The 21,039-nt window shown below is 40.5% G+C and overlaps 3 protein-coding genes across 10 annotated transcripts in view; all 3 read left to right on the top strand.

Annotated features, from left to right (window-relative positions):
* LOC102291522 (rabphilin-3A) overlaps positions 1–7,202 on the top strand; it is a 19,339-nt gene extending 12,137 nt beyond the window's left edge. For 2 of the 4 annotated variants that reach the window (XM_005922737.3, XM_042221198.1), the window contains 12 exons: positions 118–162; positions 943–1,125; positions 1,215–1,397; positions 2,795–2,874; positions 3,018–3,092; positions 3,328–3,437; positions 3,579–3,705; positions 3,796–3,852; positions 3,960–4,114; positions 4,194–4,275; positions 4,837–4,933; positions 5,027–7,202. In XM_005922737.3, the coding sequence (XP_005922799.1) occupies positions 118–162; positions 943–1,125; positions 1,215–1,397; positions 2,795–2,874; positions 3,018–3,092; positions 3,328–3,437; positions 3,579–3,705; positions 3,796–3,852; positions 3,960–4,114; positions 4,194–4,275; positions 4,837–4,933; positions 5,027–5,157 (1,325 nt within the window). In that variant the 3' untranslated portion in view covers positions 5,158–7,202. The remainder of the gene's footprint in view (positions 1–117; positions 163–942; positions 1,126–1,214; positions 1,398–2,794; positions 2,875–3,017; positions 3,093–3,327; positions 3,438–3,578; positions 3,706–3,795; positions 3,853–3,959; positions 4,115–4,193; positions 4,276–4,836; positions 4,934–5,026) is intronic. The other 2 variants (XM_005922736.3, XM_005922738.3) reach the window with 2 other exon arrangements.
* Positions 7,203–7,347: 145 nt separating this feature from the next.
* LOC102291218 (group 3 secretory phospholipase A2) lies at positions 7,348–17,288 on the top strand. 2 transcript variants are annotated; one of them, XM_042221197.1, is made up of 7 exons: positions 7,348–8,309; positions 11,813–11,945; positions 12,589–12,723; positions 13,084–14,015; positions 14,655–14,784; positions 16,578–16,697; positions 16,851–17,288. In XM_042221197.1, the coding sequence occupies exons 1-7, from the start codon at positions 7,817–7,819 to the stop codon at positions 17,029–17,031; spliced, it is 2,124 nt and encodes a 707-aa protein (XP_042077131.1). In that variant the 5' UTR covers positions 7,348–7,816; the 3' UTR covers positions 17,032–17,288. The 2 variants fall into 2 exon arrangements, with proteins under 2 accessions (XP_042077131.1, XP_005922797.1); XM_005922735.3 differs by having other exon boundaries at positions 13,084–14,039.
* A 1,090-nt stretch (positions 17,289–18,378) lies between these two features.
* The window catches only part of LOC102290079 (probable E3 ubiquitin-protein ligase HECTD4), a 42,249-nt gene continuing 39,588 nt past the window's right edge, over positions 18,379–21,039 (top strand). For all 4 annotated transcript variants that reach the window (XM_005922733.2, XM_005922731.2, XM_005922732.2 and 1 more), the window contains exon 1: positions 18,379–19,078. In XM_005922733.2, coding sequence (XP_005922795.1) covers positions 18,932–19,078 — 147 coding nt within the window. In that variant the 5' untranslated portion in view covers positions 18,379–18,931. The remainder of the gene's footprint in view (positions 19,079–21,039) is intronic.

The raw sequence follows: 21,039 nt of genomic DNA, 5'->3' as shown, positions 1-21,039 counted from the left end.
TATCTATCTATCTATCTATCTATCTATCTATCTATCTATCTATCTATCTATCTATCTATCTATCTATCTATCTATCTATCTATCTATCTATAACAGTTGGTCTATGTTATGTCTTAGGTCAGAATCAAAATGAGGCTCTTGCCTCTGAACAACAGGTTTCAGGCAAGTTCAATATCTATAACCCTTTTAAGATAGATCTGCTATATGAATGCGCTTTCCTCTTGCTTCCGGGCATCTGACAGTGTTCTGTTAAGTATTCTGTTTTAATGATGTGCTAGTGGTTCATTTCCTCCCCTTCGTCACCACCCTGGCTATTTTATGGTGGCCAGGTGTGAAGCTACCAAAGCAGGCTAACTAGCTTCCGCTCAGAAAGTGAAAAGTTGCACTTTTTGGAAAATTAATATTTCTAATTTTCAGTGTGACTTTTTCAAACACCACCTCTTCAGTCTCTTCAGATCAGCCTTTCTGATAATGCAGTCCCACCTCTCATTGCTCTTTTCCCTGCCATCAAACCTTTTATCTCCTACCCAAATTTGGCTGTGCCGCCCACTGTCACAGAGGAGGGGGGCATGAAGAGCTCAATTAAACTGTCGGAAGTCCCATGCTGTGGCGTGGAATGAGCCTCCAGGTGGTGCTGGCATGATGGGTCGCACAGCATCATTTCACACTTTCAGCGTGATTACCTGTGCAGTGTGAGTTCCCCGTACAAGAGAAGCAGTCTGCATAGCTGCTGCATGTATGGTTGCTGGCTGCCACAGCTTGTTGTAGCATATGTAGGTCAATGCCTGTGCTACAAAAAAGCTACAACATCAAAAGTATCTGGAGAGACCGCGGAGTATTACAGAATCCACTGCAGTAGCAGCCTGAAGTGGTCTTATTATGCACTTTTTCCCTATGCGCAGTATGTAAGTTCTGAATAATGTGATTGATGCTTATTTTTAGGGCCCGAGCCACAGGGCCGTCCTGGTTACCCACCTGTGGCCCCTAAACCAGTTATGCGCATGGCCTCAGGCGGGGCTGGCCCAGAAGAGGCCGGGCAGGGCAGCCCAGTGGTGGTGAAGAAGATGGTGCCTGTCCAGAGCACCAGATCACAGCCTTGTGCATCCACCAACGTGACGCAGCAGGGTGAGAAACAGCTCTTTGTGTTTAGAGAGAGAGAGAAATCCTCAGTTGTGTCATTTCTTGCTGTCTGAGACAACTGAATGTGGTTGTAGGTTCAATGGTCGGAGATGGAGGTGCTTACTCTTCTGGTGCAGTTCCTCCAGAGCAGAGAGCGCCTCCTGCAGTGAGAGAGGACAGGAGGCAGCCGACTGCCTACGGTGCCCCTCCTGCCCGACAGCAACCTCCCCCAGCTGACGAGGAGGAGGAAGTCAATGACTATGACTCGGATGAAGCCAGTGAGTACACCATCTGCTCACCCTTCTCATGGAGTGACATGACTGATGTGTATTGTTTTAAATTCCCTTTCTGTACAGTTTGATTTCTCTCCACTGATTTCAAGAAAATAACAAAAGATAAGGGTTTGGTTTTGGGGTTTTCTTTAAATCAGGAAGAACTTATTTCTGTAAGGCGTACAGTATTGGGGGTTGATTCCCTTAATTTGGCAAAATCTGTTTCCCTCGGGCATACTGAATCACATCTTTGGCTTCATTTCTGCAATTTAGTTCGCTCCTACTAAAATAATTCATGTGCACTCCATTTAATAAATTGCCCAGTAGTCCAAGCAAACGGTAAATATCATTCTGGCAGTGCCTGTCGAGCTGAGTTAAAAATGACGTATAAACACCGTATGTGACCAGAATATAAAAAAATCGTTATCAGAGGAAGTAAAGCAGAGAAACATGTAGAGCTACATAAGTAGCGATGCATCTAGTCACTGTTTTCATGTATCCCATTTTAATGATGAGGATGATAACCCGCCAGTCATGATTTTGGCCTCCGGCGTCAAACAGCCCTCATTCTGTCTCAGGGGAATTGGGTTTTAATTTATTTTATTGAGGTCCAGGACAATTAAGCTGTGCAAAAAAAATTTAAGATACAGGAGGCGGAACATGTTATAGATCCCTTGTGTGGGATTTAGTCCCCAGTGTAAGCAGGGAACATGTCAGAAATAGCAGTGATTTTATGTGTCTGTTCTCTATGGGGATGTGATGTAGCCCAGTTGGATACGACTTCTTTACTTAACAAGTAACAGCAATTTCGGCATATCTTAACTTAATATCTGCATGTTTTGATTTTTAGTGATTTGTTACCAGTATAAATAATATGCATATTTAATCTTTTAATAAATTATAATCCAGTAGTGCTTATTTTCATCTATAAAAGTGATACGATCATATAGGAATATTGGCCTTGGTCCAGACTAAAATACCATACTAGCACCATTTAAGGACTGAAAATTACATCCAGACATTCATATGCTTTTGCTTATGCTTGGCAATAAAACTCATGTAAAGAAAGTCTGAGTGGGCAGCATGCTGGTCTTTATTTTTTCCCTCCCTTATCCTTTGAGACTTGATTTCTTTTATATTATATTTCCCTGTTTTTAATAAGATTGTCCTGCTGTTTACATAAGGTAAATAGAAGCCTGAGAATGTTTCATGATGAAGGTCAAGTCCTTTTGTCCATCCCTTCAGTCCATTCTGGGCTGGTTTCCAATTCTCATTTTAATTTACAAGATGAGCGTTGTTTAATTACAAGACAATCTTTCTATATTTACACTCTTAATTGTTCAAGAGCAGACTTGCTGTCTCCCTGTACCTTCGTGTAATGATTGGTCCGGGATCTCTTTCAGCCACTCTGGGCTCTCTAGAGTTCAGTCTTCACTATGAACAGGAAAGCAACAGCCTCCACTGTACCATCCTCAAAGCAAAGGTACCACTATTCAGCTCATTCTCCCACACAAAGAGGCAATTTCAATCAAGTGGGTCATGTTAAAAAGGCCCTGAATGGCACTATAGCTTAATTGCTGTCTGTCGTTTGTGATGTGGTGAACACCCTGCCCTGTTTCTCCTCAGGGACTGAAACCCATGGACTCAAATGGACTGGCAGATCCTTATGTCAAGCTTCATCTGCTGCCAGGGGCTAGTAAGGTAAAATGCGTACTTTCCTACATTAAACTTTCACTTATTTTAAAAGATCTAAAACCTTAATATCCTGCTATGCAATAAAGGAAGGATGGCAATTTCAGACCGTTTGATTTGATGAGAAACCTTTCTCTTAGCTCAAGCCTGACATCTTGTGGTTTAGTCTTACAAGTATGACTTCGAGGTTTAACTGTATCTAGAAAATTATATTTCCTTTCCTGATCCACCTTGAATCCAACAGTCGAACAAGCTGCGCACAAAGACACTGAGAAACACCCGCAACCCTGTGTGGAATGAGGCGCTCACCTACCATGGCCTGACAGATGAGGACATGCAGCGTAAGACCCTCAGGTGAACTCTAAACTTCAGACTGTTTCACTTAAAGCTTTACTTTGCATCAACAGCCATGTGGTCACATGTCAAACTGAATCTGTCCTTGCATTTAAAGACATACCAGTCTGTATAATTAAGAGTTACTTAAAATTTTCTCAGGGTCTCTGTCTGTGATGAAGACAAGTTTGGGCATAATGAGTTTATCGGGGAAACCCGAGTGGCACTGAAGAAACTGAAGATGAATCAGAAGAAAAACTTCAACGTGTGTCTAGAGAGAGTTGTGCCTGTGAGTGAAACTCACACATAGTCAAAGAGGCCTTTGTTCCATTTGTCACAGACTCTTTTTGACCTGCTCTAATCTCGCTCCCCCTCGCAGACAAAGAAAACCGCAACAGCCGGCACAGCCAGAGGGATCGCTCTCTACGAGGATGAGGCAATGCTATTTCCACACATGTCTAAACATGACGGATTCCCCCACAAGTTTATGCAAATTTTTATCATGAATCCTACTGAACTATTTACCTCCTCTCTCTGTCATAGCCGGGGAAAGACGGCACAGAGGTAGAAGAGCGTGGTCGGATTCTGATATCCCTGATGTACAGCACCCAGCAGAACCGCCTCATTATAGGCGTTGTGCGCTGCGTCCATCTGGCGGCCATGGATGCGAATGGTTACTCGGACCCATATGTCAAAATGTAGGTAGAGCAAACAATAAGTACACTTCACTGCTAATGCATGCCGTTAGATTCAATTTTGCACATGTGCAATTTACAGATGTCTGAAGCCTGACATGGGGAAGAAGGGAAAGTGCAAAACACAAATCAAGAAGAGGACTCTGAACCCAGAGTTTAACGAGGTTTGTAGGAGAGCTCAAAGGGAAACTCTGCAGTTAATATAAATGAGCTCCTCCACAAGTTACCAACACATTACTGTGGTCTTACTCTGAGCAACCATAGACTGTATATAAAAGATTGATGTAGACACTATGACTTCACTCGTTGGTTTGTGAAGTCAGATAGAACTAAATCCAGGTTTGTTTCTGAGCATCACATGCTACCAGGCATACATCTGGCTCAGAAACCAAGGACAATGCTCATTTGAACTATAGCGACATGTCAATCTCAAAGTTACTACGTCCTCCATCATATCCTGCTTTATGCCTCATTTAATCATTGTACTCTAATTACGACCATAATTTACCTGAGGTTGGTAATAGGTACAAAGTAGGGTCATTTTCTCAGCTTTTCTTCTTTTTACACCACCTTCTAACTGTGGAAAGCCTGCTGGCCATTAGAAAGACTCCAGGCTCAAAGCTCTTTTGCACTGGCAAACCTGGAGGCTACATCCATCTTTTATATCAGGTCTATCAGAAATGAAAAAGGCTAAAGGCTGTCTCATTGTCCCTATCAAACTTCAGGAATTCAGTTTCGACATCAAACACAGTGAACTGGCCAAGAAGACGCTAGATATATCAGTGTGGGATTACGATATTGGGAAGTCCAATGACTACATAGGTAAACATTTGATCTGTTTTGATGCAATAAACGTGATATTCTCACAGGTTCTCCACCTGCCTTTCACACCTCCTCCCACTTCTCTTCTCACAGGTGGATGTCAGTTGGGTATCACTGCCAAGGGAGAGAGGCTGAAGCACTGGTATGAGTGTTTGAAGAACAAAGACAAGAAGATTGAGCGCTGGCACACCTTGTTAAATGAGAATCACGTTGCTAGTGATTAACCACTTGCCCCATCGCACCATACAGCATGTGCTCATACTATCCTTCCTAGCTGGCTTGCATTTATCTCCTGATCAACTTTTTTTTAACCATGTTCTTGTTTATTACTTAATCTTCTGTATTCACTGCTCCCGTTTGCCCTCTTCCCCGAGTTAGTATACTGTTCTGTCCCGTTTCCTTATAAACGATTCCTCTGCCTACACTGATACTTAATCTGCCTCTGGTACAAATCATGGCGCAAATGAATTAGAAATTTTTGTTAATATAGCTGAGACATCTGTCAGCAAGGCCATCACGCCTGTCAGCGATGTTACACGTTGTGCCGAACTTGACGCGTTCTTCGCAAAGGAAAATGATGTTTGACTTGCACAGAACAAGAAAAGCAATATGCTACGGCATCTGTCAAAACCTTTGCTCAAGCTTAAAAAAAGGCTCGACAGAGCCCACGCTTAAAATTTATTAGACTGTAAAGGTATTATCTTTGTTTTCTCACGTGATGACATCACGCTATAGTGTAACACTTGACCTGTATAAGCATGTCACGCCACACACAACACTACATGCAGCTGCACCTTCAGATACTTCAACTTTCTCAGCATATTGTATATTACCATGAAGAAATGTTTACATAATGATACATTGCTCAGGTTAGTATAGACATCTGATTACAACAGATGATTCATAAGTCAGTGGACCATGAGCTAGATCAATCTTCAATCAGTTGCTGTTAATTTGTGATTTAAAATTAGAGCACTTAGTTTAAACCAGGAGGTTTTTTTCTGTATGGTAATTTAAACTGTGAACTCTGAGTTTGTGGAAAGTATTAACTATGTGTTTAGAGAAACTGAAAAATGAACCGTGATGTTTACTTTCCAGTTGATTTCTTTGTCGCGGTGAGAACTGGCAGGAAACAAACAAACAAACAAAAAGAACTTCATCCTGCTACCTCTACTCCTCTGAAGCTAGCGGTTCACCCTGACACCTCAGAGGTTTTCTACTGCAGTGTTTACATGGAATGCACAGAGTCAGGTTTCTTACAGCTTTCCCTAACAAATTTGGCTGCTCCGCTTAACAAGCAGAGAAGGCTGGACAGGTTATGTCATTAGTATGTGCAGCTTTACCTGCATGCACTGTGCTTGTGACTCTTGTGTGCCTGGGGCAATCATGGCCCGCTTTTACCCCGATGTACCCTTTGCACAAAACAGCCTCCCCCACCCTCCTCGGTCTGCCACACCCCAATCATTCAAGGCTTTAGTGTGCGTTTGTTCAATGATTACAAAAAACCAAGGAAAGCACACCTTACAAAGTGGATCGACCTCAATTTATACAGCTGTCTGCAAGTTATTCCAATGTCATAACAAAGACGAAAACAAAAAGATTCTATGCATGAAATGTCTTGTTGTTCAAGATACAGATACATATATATATGTACTTTGTAAGAAATCAATGCTATTGTAATTCCATCAATGTTTACACTTCTCCCCCACAACATTCCTGTTAATACTTTATATACAACAGGGCATATTCTGCATGACTATAACGACTATGGTGTAATCTGAATAAACTGGTTTGTTAGCATCCACAGGATAGACTAATAATCAGCTGAGCACATCATAATATGACCATGTCCAACTCTATCGGTAGCAGACTATGACATTAATCTTATACTTTGAACGAGAGGTCCTGTACATAAAATCTTTCCAGCGTCTTGTTTTCTCTGTAAAACCACTCTGCCCCCTCGTGGCAGTTATTCAGACGCCCTCCAGTCCCGCATTTGTGCTATTTCAGCCACAGTGATCGTCAAATGATGATCGGCATTTTGCTGTTTCAAAAAGCAAAACGAGCAGAAAACAAAAGCAGGCTTTCTCCTGAGCTACACCCACACCTGTCTTCTTCTTGTTTCAGCCAGTTCAGTGGAATGTTTCTTCTTTAATCTCTGTATTTGTACATAGATAGTGCATGCAACGGAAAGATGTATGTTTGCAAATAACTTTGCATGTAAAGATTTTGCAGAGAGTTTACACAGATCAATAAAGTCTAAGGAAAAAAACAACAAGCTTCTTGATGTGGAAAAGCCTTTCTGATATTAGGAGGAAAGATGCTCTCATCATATGGTGGTAATAAATGGAACAAACATGAAATTTGAAAGGATAAAAACTGAGGTGGACGATTGGACAGTTTATAACCACTTCAACTGTGCTTTATTGATGGAAAAGTATTGTTGGAGATATCCATTTGGGTTCATTGGTGACTACATTTGCATCAATCTGAAAACTGTGCGTCAACACATAAAAATCTTAATTTTTATTTGAATTAACTAAGATGTTTGGGGGGTTTTTTCACGTCTAGTTTTATTTAACTATGATAAACTTGCTTCTAAGCGCTTTCTCTTTGAAGGGATCATTTTACCAACGTGTCCTCATCTGGTCTTCACTAGGATAGGTGTACAAGTACACACCCTCAAACGCAAGCACGAAATTGAGTATCAAGTTTCTCAGCATCGGAGGGGCATTATAAAGACCCTATGAACTTCAACCTTACTTCTCGAATGTTTCTTCAGGGACAGATGCCTTTAGGCTGACTGGACTACAAATACACTCCTGTCATCATTTTTAACTTCAGTATCTTAAACCGGACCGACTATAGACCCAATACTTTGAGATGAAAAGCAGATGTGTACTTCAGTTTTTTTACTTCTTATCAGCAATCATTTTATCAAAAGCACAAGATATGGTCGGACCGGGTCTCTACTGTTTTACAACGATTCGTGGTAACGTACAGACGCGTATTTCCTTTCTGCACGAAGACACAGTCGGCGTGCGCTCCTTGTACCTCACCATCTGGTCCCAAGATATGAGACTGGTAACATGCACAGTAAACCTCAGTCCACAGATGACAGAAAGATATCACAGTCTCTGCAAGACAAGCAACACACGTGGTCAAGAGGTAAGCTATGGGTTTAATATCAGCAGCATATTATTGGCGCTGCAGAAACCCGACTGCGCTCACCTCGAAGCTTCCAGTGCGTCACAGCTCACCATACGCACAAGAACAGATGAGACAGAGAGAAAAGCTCGGAGAAAACGCGCCTGGATCTTCCCGGGCACGTTGTGGTGCGGCAGTGGAAGTACGGCGGACGGATATGAAGAATTAGGTGAGACTGCTGAATTCTGGTTTTCTGACTTTGTGATTAAAACATATTTGGCCTGTTTGAGGTTTTCGAGGACTTTGGCGATAAGAGGAGACAAGTGAGTTGTAGTTCCCTGGTGTTTGTAATCTCCAGCAGTGCTTACAGAAAGCCTCGTGAAAGAACATTTAAAATCCAAACCTCAAGCTGCTTGTCGCTAAAATCACCTCAATTAAAAGAACTAATATCCCTGTCATTTTCTAGACATACCAGAAAGTGTTCTCACTGATAGCAATAAGAAGGATTTAAATTGAAATGAGAATAAAATGAAACTCACTTCGGCTTATATTACTGACCACTATGTCCCAATCAAAGCTACTTCTGGCTTCTCCCTTATTCAAAAGGGGAAACCTATTTCTTTTGCAGAACACAATACAGTCAAAAATGCTTGTAGTAATTCAGAAATAATGCCATTTCCTAGTTTGTCCAGCAGGGCAGCTCCACAGTGCTGGAGCCTGGCAACTTTTAGCTAGGCTGAGATCATTACAGTTTTTCTCAGTTGCTTTGGTGCATTTCTCACAACAGAATTGATCTCTGCACCACTACTAAGGCTCTTCTCAAAACAATTAGTGCAAACCGCAAAACATGGTGGATAACTTGCAAAAGGGAGTCACTTCATCAAAAAGAAAAGTCAGTTGTTCAAAAGCAAGTCAGTAGCTCAAAATAAGTAGTCAATGCTTCAAAAGCAAGTCCCTTAATCAAAATAGATAATATATTCATCAAAAGCAAGTACTTATATCAAAGTGTCAGGGCTGTCACAATTACAAGTCATTACACCAGCACCTTTGGTCACAAAATCAAATGGTTTGAACATGTTCTCATTGTGACGGATTTCTTTGTAGGTGCTTCCCAATGACATGTCAAGTCTGGACAGCATGCATGGCATGTTGAAAACCATAAATTGTAAAGGAAAATCAAGACTTCATATGCACTCTTGATAATATTTAATTGAAACTGTTCACAGCATTGTGCAACTGGGGGAAATACAGTAAATCAAACATTTTACAGCAAACAAACTCACTTAGACAGTAAACCTTACTGCAGTAGTTATGAAACAAAACAAAAATCCTGAAAAACAGACACTGCTGCATATCAATCACTGATATCTAGACGCTCCCGTCTGTCTGCCCACATATTTGCATCATCACAGCGAATGTCAGCTCTATCGATGCATCGGGGAAAGTATCTTCTGGAGTGTCGAATCCACCCTCTGCAGGACTCTGCTGTGATGTCATCACAAGCTGCATCCATAGCTGCTAGCAGGGTCATTTGGGTATGTGGATGCCTGTCATATACCTTCCACCTCCAGGAAGAGAAAAACTCCTCAATTGGATTTAGGAATGGAGTGTAAGGAGGAAGAAACTCCATAAGCATCCTGTGGTGTGCTGCAAACCACTGCCTGACTACAGCAGAGTGATGGAAGCTAACATTATCCCAAACCACTACATACATTGTCTGATTGTCACCAGGATCATCCCTTTCATTTTGTGGGATTAGGTCCCTATAAAGAGCGTCCAGAAAAGCCAACAGGGGTTGTGTATTGTATGCACCAATACGAGGAATATGGGTGTGAACGCCATTTTCTGAGATTGCTGCACACATTGTAATATTTCCTCCTCGTTGGCCTGGGACATCCATGGTGGCTCTTTCTCCAATGCGATTTCGTCCACGCCGTCTGCCTTTTGCGAGATTGAATCCTGCTTCGTCAAGATATACCAACGTGTGCAGGGGTTTCCTGGCCTCCAATTCCAGGATACGCTATACAAAGGATGAGAATAAAAAAAGTCTGTAATGGTGCATTTGGCACAACAGATTGCACAGTTTGAATTGTAAATAGGATTACAGTAACATGCATAAATGTAAGTGCAGTACATGGCCTAAACTTTTACAGTAAACAGAGGTACATATGCAAACATGTTTTACCTGTACATACTGGTGACGGAGCTCCTTCACTCGATCACTGTTCCGTTTAAATGGTACTTTGTACAATTGCTTCATGGACATTTCATTCCGTCTGAGGACTCTGTCTATGGTGGAAATTGATATTGACTGAATATTTCCGAAGATGGTGTCATCTTCTACGACAGTTCTTTGCATTTCTCTCAGTCTCAAAGCGTTGTTTGCAGCCACCATTGCACAAATTCTTGACTCCGCAGCAAGAGGAAAAAGTGGACCTCTTCCACCTCTTCTAGGTTGTCTGGCAGTCCTTTTTGAGATGCAGATGACAAAACACAAACATAAATAAGCGCAAACATGCTTACAGTAATTGTTATAGGACTATCATTCAAAACTCCTTTCACCCCTCTTCCACAAGGCTGATGTTCCATGTTCTGCAGTTTTGTAGATTCAGTATGCACCTCATGCCAATCCTGTCTGTTGGTTTACATTATATATATACTTGTAGAGTAGGGGATACTGTAACGCGATTCACCTGTGACTGGGTAGAAGAGGCTTTTCATTGGTTGCAAGTAAGAGTAACACACACCAATTTTCATTAGTGTGAGATAAGGTTCACCTGAGAAAAGTAATTTATGGAGATTTTCATGGAAACTCCTTAAAAATAGGGTTTTCAAAATGGGTGTACAAATTGTTTGACAAGATGTTCAACAATTTTGAGTGCACTGACACAAGCAATGAAATGAAGACTATTAGTTGTAAGGACAATGACTATTCAGCCGGTACAAGTATAAATAATTGTGACATTCATGATAAAAGCAAGGAGATAGTGATGAATAGCAAGTCAAAAGTGACCATTCTTTAGATATTTGTACTTACTCAACTGCTTCATGTCCAAAGGCATTTGCCTTGAACATGAAACCGCCACAAGGTTGTGCCAAAACGACTACATGTTGTGGAGGTTGAACTAACTATTGTGCAAAGTTTAATTCTGTTGTGAGAAATGCACCAAAGCAACTGAGAAAAACTGTAAACTGAGATGGTATAGGACAGAACAAAATAGACATTATTTTATCAAACACTCTTATCAGCACGTATGCAGGTATGACTCCCACATAGGAGTACATCAGATGGCCTCATAGTCGATAACCTTTGCTATGTAAACCTATACTGAGTCAAATCTCAGGCCAGATTGTGCCCTTTGTTTATCATGTTTATCACCCTTAGATGCCAATATAAGAATAATGGATTTCTTTTTGTTTTTTAACTATAAAATGTGATATAGCTGTCTTACCCTCTCCCCAAAATAATCACTCATATACTTAGATTCCAAACATCTAATTAAGAGGTGCTTGATATTTTTATATGATAGTCACATCAAAAAGATGTGGCTCAAGGTTGTTGTTTTTTTAATTTAATTGAAAATCTTGTGACCCATACATTTTTAATTTTCAAATAACTGCCTTTGAAGTCTGCAGCTTTTTCTTTCAAATCAGGTATGTGATCTTTTGCTTGAACAAAGCTTTGCTTCCAAGCAAAGTGCCCTTTGATGTGTGATTAAATCCTGCACACAGGGATGTTTGAGGGTACAGACAGATGCTGCCGTGAACACGACCACTGCCTGCAGATCATCCCGGCCTTTACGGTGAATTATGGAGTGTTCAACCACAACCTCTTCACCGTCTCACACTGTGAGTGTGACCAAAGGTGAGCGTCAGAACACACCCACCGGGCATCTTTAACACAGAGGCAGGATTCCAAGTATTCATCGCCTCAAGGGAAACTCCTGCAACCACTAATTCACTTTCCACCCCCTGACATCTCCACATACTGCCCTGGCTGTCATGGAAAGTCAGGTAAAGGCAGATTTGCTCAAAGGCTGAATTTATCAGTATTAATGCCTTCTTAAACTTCCGACTAATAAACTCAGAGGAAAGTTCCTATCGTGTCATGTTGGCAGGGTGCCAGTAAACGCAAACCAATTTAAGTAGACGAGCCCGGGGCCATGTGACATAACTGTTTATAAAGGGGTAATAAATGCATCACTGCGCTCACCCCTCCAGATAAACTGATTTCAAGAGTGAACATGCTGCTCTGCAGCTTTGTATTTGGAGGGCATTCCATTCCTTATACATATTATGTATGTGCTGTGATTTTATTTTGTAAAATCATCCAGTCTTGACAAGTCTGTGTGTACTTTTTGGTGTTCATCCCAAAGAAGCACACGGATGTGGTTATAAAATGTTTGGGAATAGTCAAACATGACGAAACACTTGCCATTCGTGTGTTTATTGACTGGACTGCTTTTTGAACTTTGACTCACCTCGTTCTTTTTTCTGCCTCTAACTAGGTTTCGACAGTGCCTTCTGGACGTGAATGATAGCATTTCTAATATGGTAGGCTACAGCTTCTTCAACATCCTCCGGATTCCCTGCTTTGAGCTCAAGCAGCAGAGGCGGTGCACTGAGATGTACTGGTGGGGGATGTAAGAGAGGCACAGACACTGTTGCTTGATACTTTGACTGCATATTATTAGACACAACAGTTGCTCAGTACCATAGAAAAGGGGTTGTTCTGTGAACAGTGTTGGTATGGGTGCTTTGGAAGCCTGAGTGGCAGATGCACTTCTGCAGCTTGTATTAACATGCCTTAAACTCTGCCAGTAGGTCTTTAATTTCCACTGTGTCACTATCGTTATCTTCCTCAAAAGCTAGGATCTATTTAAGTAAAGTAAGAAAATAAGAAATAATAAGAAATGTGCTGAGCAGAATGTTTTTTTAACGTTTTGAAAATGGTTCTCCTTTACGTTCTTTTGTTGTAACAAGTCTTTGTACTCTCTCTATAGGTGCAAAGTAGCCAAAGAAGCTCCATATGCTGTCTTCAAAAGCCCCCTCCCCTACAACACCTCTGATGCTGAGCAAAAATATGTGGACACTGACACCAACAAGTTACCAAGTAACAAGGAGCAGCATGTAACTCAAAGCCCCCCTCGCAGAAAGTCATCTAAAACTCAGCATCAGTGTAGATTCAGAGACCCACCCAGAGGAGACACTTTCCACCGCAGATGGACAAAAGCAAGAGGATGCAGAAGACGCCATAAACCTCATGGAGCGGCACCTTCACAGTTGCCTCCAACATCAAAGGCACACGCCACTGCTTCGTCAGTGGAAACAGGTCTTTTAAAGATTTCTAAAAGTAGCTTACAGAGTAAAGAAAGCGAGAAAAGCCAGCATATCAAAGTGGGCCTGCCAGATTACTCCACACTGAGACGCCGAGATTCACCACAGCTCAGCTCAAATTCTGATCTGCAGAGTTCATCTACAGCACCATCACCTTTAACACAGATGCCAGAACTTCAGCCCCACCAAACAACAGCCGCAGTGACCAAAAGCAACAAAAGTCACAAAGACGTTATCAAGAGAAACGGCTGCTGCGGACACAGGAAGCGTGTGAGGGGTGATGCTTTTCAGTCAGGCTGTGAAAGCTGTTTGGAACGAGAAACAAAATCTCATATGAAAACAACTACGGACAGATTACCAATCAAAGTGACTACACTGGGTGTTGAAAAGACAACAAATACACTCACATCAAACACTTTGATAACGGCTACTTTTGCAACACCCATTGCAGCAAAACTAAAAACAGCAGCCCCGCTTAATAAGGATGATGAGCCACAAAAGCAGGTGCACTCCTATCTGCTAATGAATAACTCAAACCAGGGGCTCACAGGTAGCACCACAGCCCAAAGCACCCATACAGAGAGAAGCCTTAAACAAAGTAAGATGTTGCATAAGATAACAGGTGAGTGCGTACAGCTGCTGACAGGGCTATAGCTGCAAGTTAAGCCATTGATTTTCCTCTTTCTTTAATTTTGAGCATCTGAAATGCAATTTAGTATTTTAGTTGCTTTTAAAATTAGTCATTTTTCACCTTGGTTGGAAACATTCATGTTCTTCTGGATCAATCCAAATTATTATATTTAATTTTAATTGTAATATTAATGGGATTGAGTTATTAATTACAAAATATACTCAAGAGGGGAGGTTAGAAAGTATGCAAGGTAGTGAGTTGAATGACTGTCAAGGCTATTTTTATTTGTTAGTATATCAGTTAGTTTTCCACATGAGCAGTTTGATTGTAGCTTAACAGAGAAATGTATGTGTTTAAAGAAGAAGTTCAGGATATTATTCTATTAATAATTACCAGGCTGCTCAGCTGTGTTATTAGCTGTCGTTACCGATGGGACAGAATGCTAATCGTCATTGTTGCTGACTACAAATTACAAATGCCAAAAAAAGAGGGCTAATCTTTACTAGAAAATAGCAGCATCAGTAACCAGCAAATATACCCAGTTCTGTAAAGAAATCTGAGTACACTCATAAATATATATGCACATATATGTTTTTGCTCCTGTAGATAGCCAGCTCCTGTGTGAAAGCCTCAAACATCTGGACTACTGTAAATTCAAAATCCCTCCTTTGAAAAAAAGATATGGCCTCCAGAACATGGAGTCGAAGACCGCCTATCACTGTGACTGCACCAGCCGGTAACAATTTCAATTTATATGACATAAGTGTTGCATTATGTTTTGCATGTTCTATGTTCACATAATTGTATGTTATACACCTATGCAGCATTCAGGCGTATTCAGGCGGCCTATTTTACAAAGGAAGTTAGCTGCCCCGATCAAAGACTGGACAATGTGTTTTTTAATAAAGGTTTATTAATGATTAAATAATAATAATTATAAATCTGATTTCTACTGGGCCGAAGGTCATTTTACACACAGAAGTTAAAAACCAGGACGTAGGTGAGGAGCAGTATTTCTTCTGCAAGCTGTAGGACTTGACTGGGAGCCAGTGGAGGCACATGAGGGTGGGGGTGATGTGGGAGTTCTGAACATGGCTCAAATAGGCAGACGAGCTAGGACAGCATTTCAGTGGTCCAGGCGGGAGCAGGAGGTGATAAAGGCATGAAATGTAAGGAGGTACTGAGTTTAACCAAATTGCCCCTTAATAAGATTGCCCCCTGTTCTGCTGCTGTTTATGGCTGTAGAACAGATAAATAATCATGAAAAGAATTTACGATGTCAACACATTAAAAAGTTAATACACCAGTAATCTTATCCCTGGAATTAGCGTTATGACACCGTCAAATGAGGTTAAGGAAATACGAGCCTTACACAGCTGTGAATTAATTCAACCAAAATCACCCCGATAATCTAATGACTGTAGCAGCGGTATCATTAAAGACCAGTGGAACTATAATATTGGTTAAAATAGGAAACCATCCAAAATAAGTACTGCGTTGCTGTTGCAATACTGGAAATAGCTGTGACTTTGTCTCCATCAGAGTCCACATTTTCTGTGATGGCAGGAGGGACGGCACACTGTAAGATGCATATTTTCCAATACCAAGTATTTGTTTATTTATAAACTAAAAGATTATGGTTTAACTTCAGTTGCAGGCAAAGATTCCCTTTGGGTTTACACCAGAAAGGGAATCCTACCCAATGTGGGTGACATGTGGAAAGGGAGCAGCCAAAAAATACTTACCGTGGAACAGTCTTGAGCCACCACTTATTTCTTTTTGTTTTGTGCCAAGGAATCAAACTTTAATTTTTTTTAAATGGTCTTGAAGAATACTTTTGAGCAGGTGTTGTGACTACACATAACAGAACACTTAGAAAGAATCAATTTTAAGTGGTATCTTTAGACCACTTGTGAGTAACATTTTTCCCATTTCTATTAATGAAAATCTTCAAAGATAACCCAGTTTAGCAGGACTAAAAAAGCATTTTCGCACCAACAAGGTGATTACCAAAGCACTTTTCGCCAAAACTCAACATATTTCCACATGGAGGTTAATTCATGAAATCACAAACACCGAAATGTATGGACAGAATTTGATCCGCCATGCAGTACCCTCTGATTGGTAATGGTTTCATTTGTCATCATGACGATAATCCCAAACACATTGCCAATACAATTAAAGCATGCCTGGATCGAGGTATGTCATTTCTTGTTAGAATAAGGCACAGTGTGCATACATTCATGGTTTTAATATGATATTTGATATGTTTATATTGGATTATGGACTTTGCTGCCTACTACATGGTAGGAATACAGTATTTTTCTTCATCACTATTTATTCTATAAAAATGTAATGTTTTTTTTAACCTATATCTCTGAGATCACACGTGGAGAGATATAAATGATATTATTCCCTTTCTGAAATTTTTCTTGCTCTACTGTATGTCTAACTGGTTTCCTACAAGTGATCTTATTGCCTTACATACAAGAATTAACTTGTCACTTGTCCTTTTTGTCAATTTTACAGCTTGGCTGTTCAGATTGAAAGCCTCAAGCGACCAAGCATTCTGCATTCTCTCATGCTGCATTTCGTCTCTCAGCATTGCTTTACACTGCCAAACGAGGAAAAATGCCACGGCAAAAAAAGGTTTTAAGCTCCAATATGCTTATTCGCATTAATCTCTAACACTTTTCGGTTAAAGCAGTACCAGCCCCTTGTCTAATATGTTCACTCAGTTTGCCTGTAACAGATTACTGTGCTGAGTTCTCTTGCTGATATTTTTATGTCTTTTTTCCCTAGCTGTTCTAGAGGCTTCACTAAAGCCTCTGACCTACATCAAGTGCTTAAGAAGATAGAGGAAAAAGACTCTGCTGGGGTGCGAATTTCAGGCACTGACAGAAAAAGAGGGATTCCTGTTCGCCTTTATAAGCGATGCCTGAGGCTAGAAAGCGGAGCTGATATTATGGCACGGTTCAGATGACTGTAGAATAAGCTGCTATGTGCAGTAACAATAAATGTTATAAGCTTTAGATTTCACGCAGGCTTTGCTCTTTCTCCCTGATGGTGGAAAATTGCAGCATTTTAAGAAGTAAGGCCCTCGACTAGCAAAGTATGGTCTTATAAATGTAATTACATTCTTATAAATGTAAGTTAGCGTTTGCATGTGGACTTGCAAATGATTGGATTGTGGAATGAAAACATAATTAAATCATTTTATTGTTTCTGTTTGATTTTGAATTGATTTTAAATTCACTCTGTCGTCTGCACTGTATATTGTATGACTCAGTGAGGGAAAAAACTAGAATAAAGAGATAAAGATTAAAGCTACAAACCCAGCAAATCATGGAAAAGCATTGAGTCAGTAAAGGAAGAATTCAACATTTTAATTATTGTCATGTCTACATTAAAACTTCACAACTTCCTTAGAAAGAACAACAGCTGATTTGCCTTCCAGCATGCAGCAGCTGTAAATCAAAAAACTTAAGTGCTTGAATATTCAGCCACTGGCTCTTTCTTTAGAGGAATAAAAGTCAGTAGAAGCAAGACAGAATGCATATCTATGAATGAGATGGAGTCAGGTATAACAGTGAAGCGACGAGAAGCCAGTGAAGGTGGACAAGTTTAAATACCTAGGGTCAAGAAGAGAGTGGAGCTGGTTCAGGCTGGTTCAGGGGTGGTTTGTGACAGAAGGATAGCAGCAAGAGTAAAGGGGAAGGTTTACAAGATGGCAGTGAGACCTGCTATGAGGTATGGTTTGGAAACAGTGGCACTGACAAAAAGAAAGAAGGCTGAGCTGAAATGTTAAGACTGTCTTAGAGGGACAGCTTAGATTGGGAGGTCTGGAGACAAAGAGGCAAATCTGACATGGTTTGGACATGTGTAGAGGAGGGCTAGCAGCTATACTGGACAAAATTTGTTGTCTCCAGCCAGGCAGGAGGAAAACAGGAAGACCACAGAGAAACTTCATGGATGTAGTGAAAGAGCACATTCAAAAGGTTGTTGTGACAGAGGAGGATGTTAGGGTTAGGGTGTGATAGAGGCAGATGGCAATAATAATAATAATAATAATAATAATAATAATAATAATAATAATAATAATAATAATACATTGATTTTTTCAAATCAAATCAAATCACTTTTATTGTCACATCACATGTGCAGGCACACTGGCACAGCACATGCGAGTGAAATTCTTGTTTAAAAGATTCTTTTTAAAAGATCTTTAAATTAAATAATAAATGTGCCTTTGTCATTTCACAGCTGTGATAAGATGTGGTTTTAGATACCAAAATAAATGACTTTAGACAGCTTTTATTTTAGCACGCGGTGCATTCTGGGAGCGGTTAGTTGGCCTTGGAAACATGGCGTCGCACTGACAGCTTGGTGACTCTCATTATCTTCTCCAGGCACTGACAGATACCGGGCCATTAGCAGAGCTGCTTGCAGTCGGGTTGTAGCCGTGAAATGAGAGTACTACAGGTTCACTTTGCGTCTTGAAAAGACTGTCGTTTAGACGGTGCGACGCAATAACGGATTTAGCACGGCTGTCACGCCCACTCTGCTCGGTAACGCTATAACGATACCGTACGGTAAGTTAGCTCCGCTTCAGCTAACTGAGCCAGACAGCTAGCAGCCGCTGTTAGCATGACCAGAGCACCCATGTAATGTAAAGAACACCTGCCACTACAGCTCGCCCGCTGACTGGCACTCGTCAAGTTAGCTTGTCTCCCTTGTCAAACACTACCATTAGATAAGACCTCGGCGCTGACGGCCGTTATGTTATTGTGAGTCGCTATCAGGCTAGCTAGGGCGTTTCTGTCATTCTGTCACTGAATTTTTAATGTTCGACCCCTTTGGCTACGCTGTCGGAGGGGAGAGCGATGGGCTCCGGGGCTGTGGATTCGTCCCAGTGGCTTTCGGTGAAGGAGGAGACCATTTTTCTCCACGACGGTCTCATTCGGGTCACAGATCTGGCCGAACTGCCCAGTGAAATTGGAGTATCGGAGCAGGGGGACACCGAGCAAGAGGTGGGTAAAAGCCATCGCTCTTTTTTCCAGCTCAGTTTCTCTCTCTCACACACACACATGCAAACAAACATAAAGAGCTGTATACAGGAACATTTGTGTATATATGAGATCAGTGTGTCTTTTTGTTTATTTAATGTAAGAATTAGTTTTGACTGTCACCTGAAACACACCCTCCGTAATAACGGTAGTGCAGACGTTTGCAAGTTTCTTGTCCTGCTAAATTTACCATCAAGGTAACCGAGAGCCGTGTCAACTCAATTCCTGCCCCTTCCTTCAAAATATAACTTAGTCCTATTACAAACATGGTAAATTTCATTTCTAAAATCTCTAATGTTACGTAGTGTCTTTCTTCTAGTATATTAATGTGGAAGTCATATTGATTTGGTACTTAATATTGTACTCAGTGTTGAGCTAATATGTCAATTAGAGGTGTACTTCAGGTATCAAGCTACACTGCTCCTACTTTTTTTCACTTAAACACATGCATGTATGCCTTTATTTTTCTTGACTAGATCTTGGCTTATTTAGTGCATAGTAAACAGATTTAGTCTATGTAAAGGTGACATAGCTGCTCTTTCCTTGAGAAGTGTTTTTATGGTCATTGTCAAACGCAGGGGAAAAACAGTTCTCATCTCTCCTGCTCTGAATCTTGTTCTCGAAGCACAAAACAAGCTATGTTTTGCAGACTCTATTGTTTACCAAATGTTTAAGCTTTTAAAACGACTTTTATTTTGAAAGTCTCATCCCATAACCGGAAGAATCAATGTTGTTAGATGACCAGAAACTTTACAGTGATTCTGATGGAAACAACGAGCTAACACCGCATATTTACATACTCGATATTTCCCTACTGTGCCTTGTTTTGAATCTAGCAGGATCCACCAGACCGTGGAGAATATTTGCGGCAGTCTTCATGTCACATGTTCATGAGCTGGGGTCTAATTTGTGCTCGGAGTTGCTTGTTGATGAGTAGTAGACTAACAGACAGTGATGGTTACTGACTTTAAACAAGCAAACTTCATGATAAAGTGGGAATAGTTATGAATTGTGTGCTGAACTTAACCTTTACAAGAGTTCATACTTGCAATCAGTCAGCTGCATTTCAAGGCTTTCACTTACAGATGCTTTAAAGCATATTTCTGTGTTACACCTTAATGCAGCTGTTTTTCTTAGCTTTATAGTGTACATATTTATTATTGCAATCTGCACTATCCTTACAAAATATCAGTTTTACATCTATCTATCTATCTATCTATCTATCTATCTATCTATCTATCTATCTATCTATCTATCTATCTATCTATCTATCTATCTATCTATCTATCTATAACATTTTAATTAAAATGTATGTTTCCAAATTCCTTGCTTAGATCTTTTGGATCTGAAAAAAAAAATCAATAAACTGAATATTTGTTTATATGATGTTATCTTTACTCTTGTACTAATAGCCACAAAACAGGTTTGTTTTTGTGAATGTTTAATTACAGTCACAATGGGCTTGGCTTATATGAAGAAAGGCCACCAAATCAAACTCATGAATCTGTACATGCAGCTTTTATGTTTTCTGTTAGTTCAAACTATGTCCCAAATAGCTGCATTACCAGTTTATCCTTGATCACCTGGTTTTGGGGTAGGCCTTGGTAGGCACCAAAACTTTTCAAATACAGAATAGTCTCTGCATAGTGGAAGAAGCAGTTTATTAGCACAATTCCACACACCATGTTCTTAACACTAGAGGTGCCTGTGTTAGAAACACAACATTTCCAGAGCTTTTCTTTACTACTGAGTTCTCAGGATTCCAGTTTGGAAAATGTTTGTAAGAGTAGAATGCTTAAACTGAGGACTCGGTAAAGCTTCAAAGCAAAACTTTACTGTAAAATAACTAGGGCTGAACGATATATCGCATTTGCGATAATATCGCGACATGATCAAGTGCAATTTTCTAACCGCAAAGGCTGCGA

This window comes from Haplochromis burtoni, unplaced genomic scaffold (genome assembly GCF_018398535.1).
Source record: "Haplochromis burtoni strain Fernald_Lab_line unplaced genomic scaffold, NCSU_Asbu1 Contig_62, whole genome shotgun sequence".
NCBI lineage: Eukaryota > Metazoa > Chordata > Actinopteri > Cichliformes > Cichlidae > Haplochromis > Haplochromis burtoni.
The sequence above is the reverse complement of the archived record's forward strand: the minus strand, read 5'-3'. Positions and strand labels throughout refer to the sequence as shown.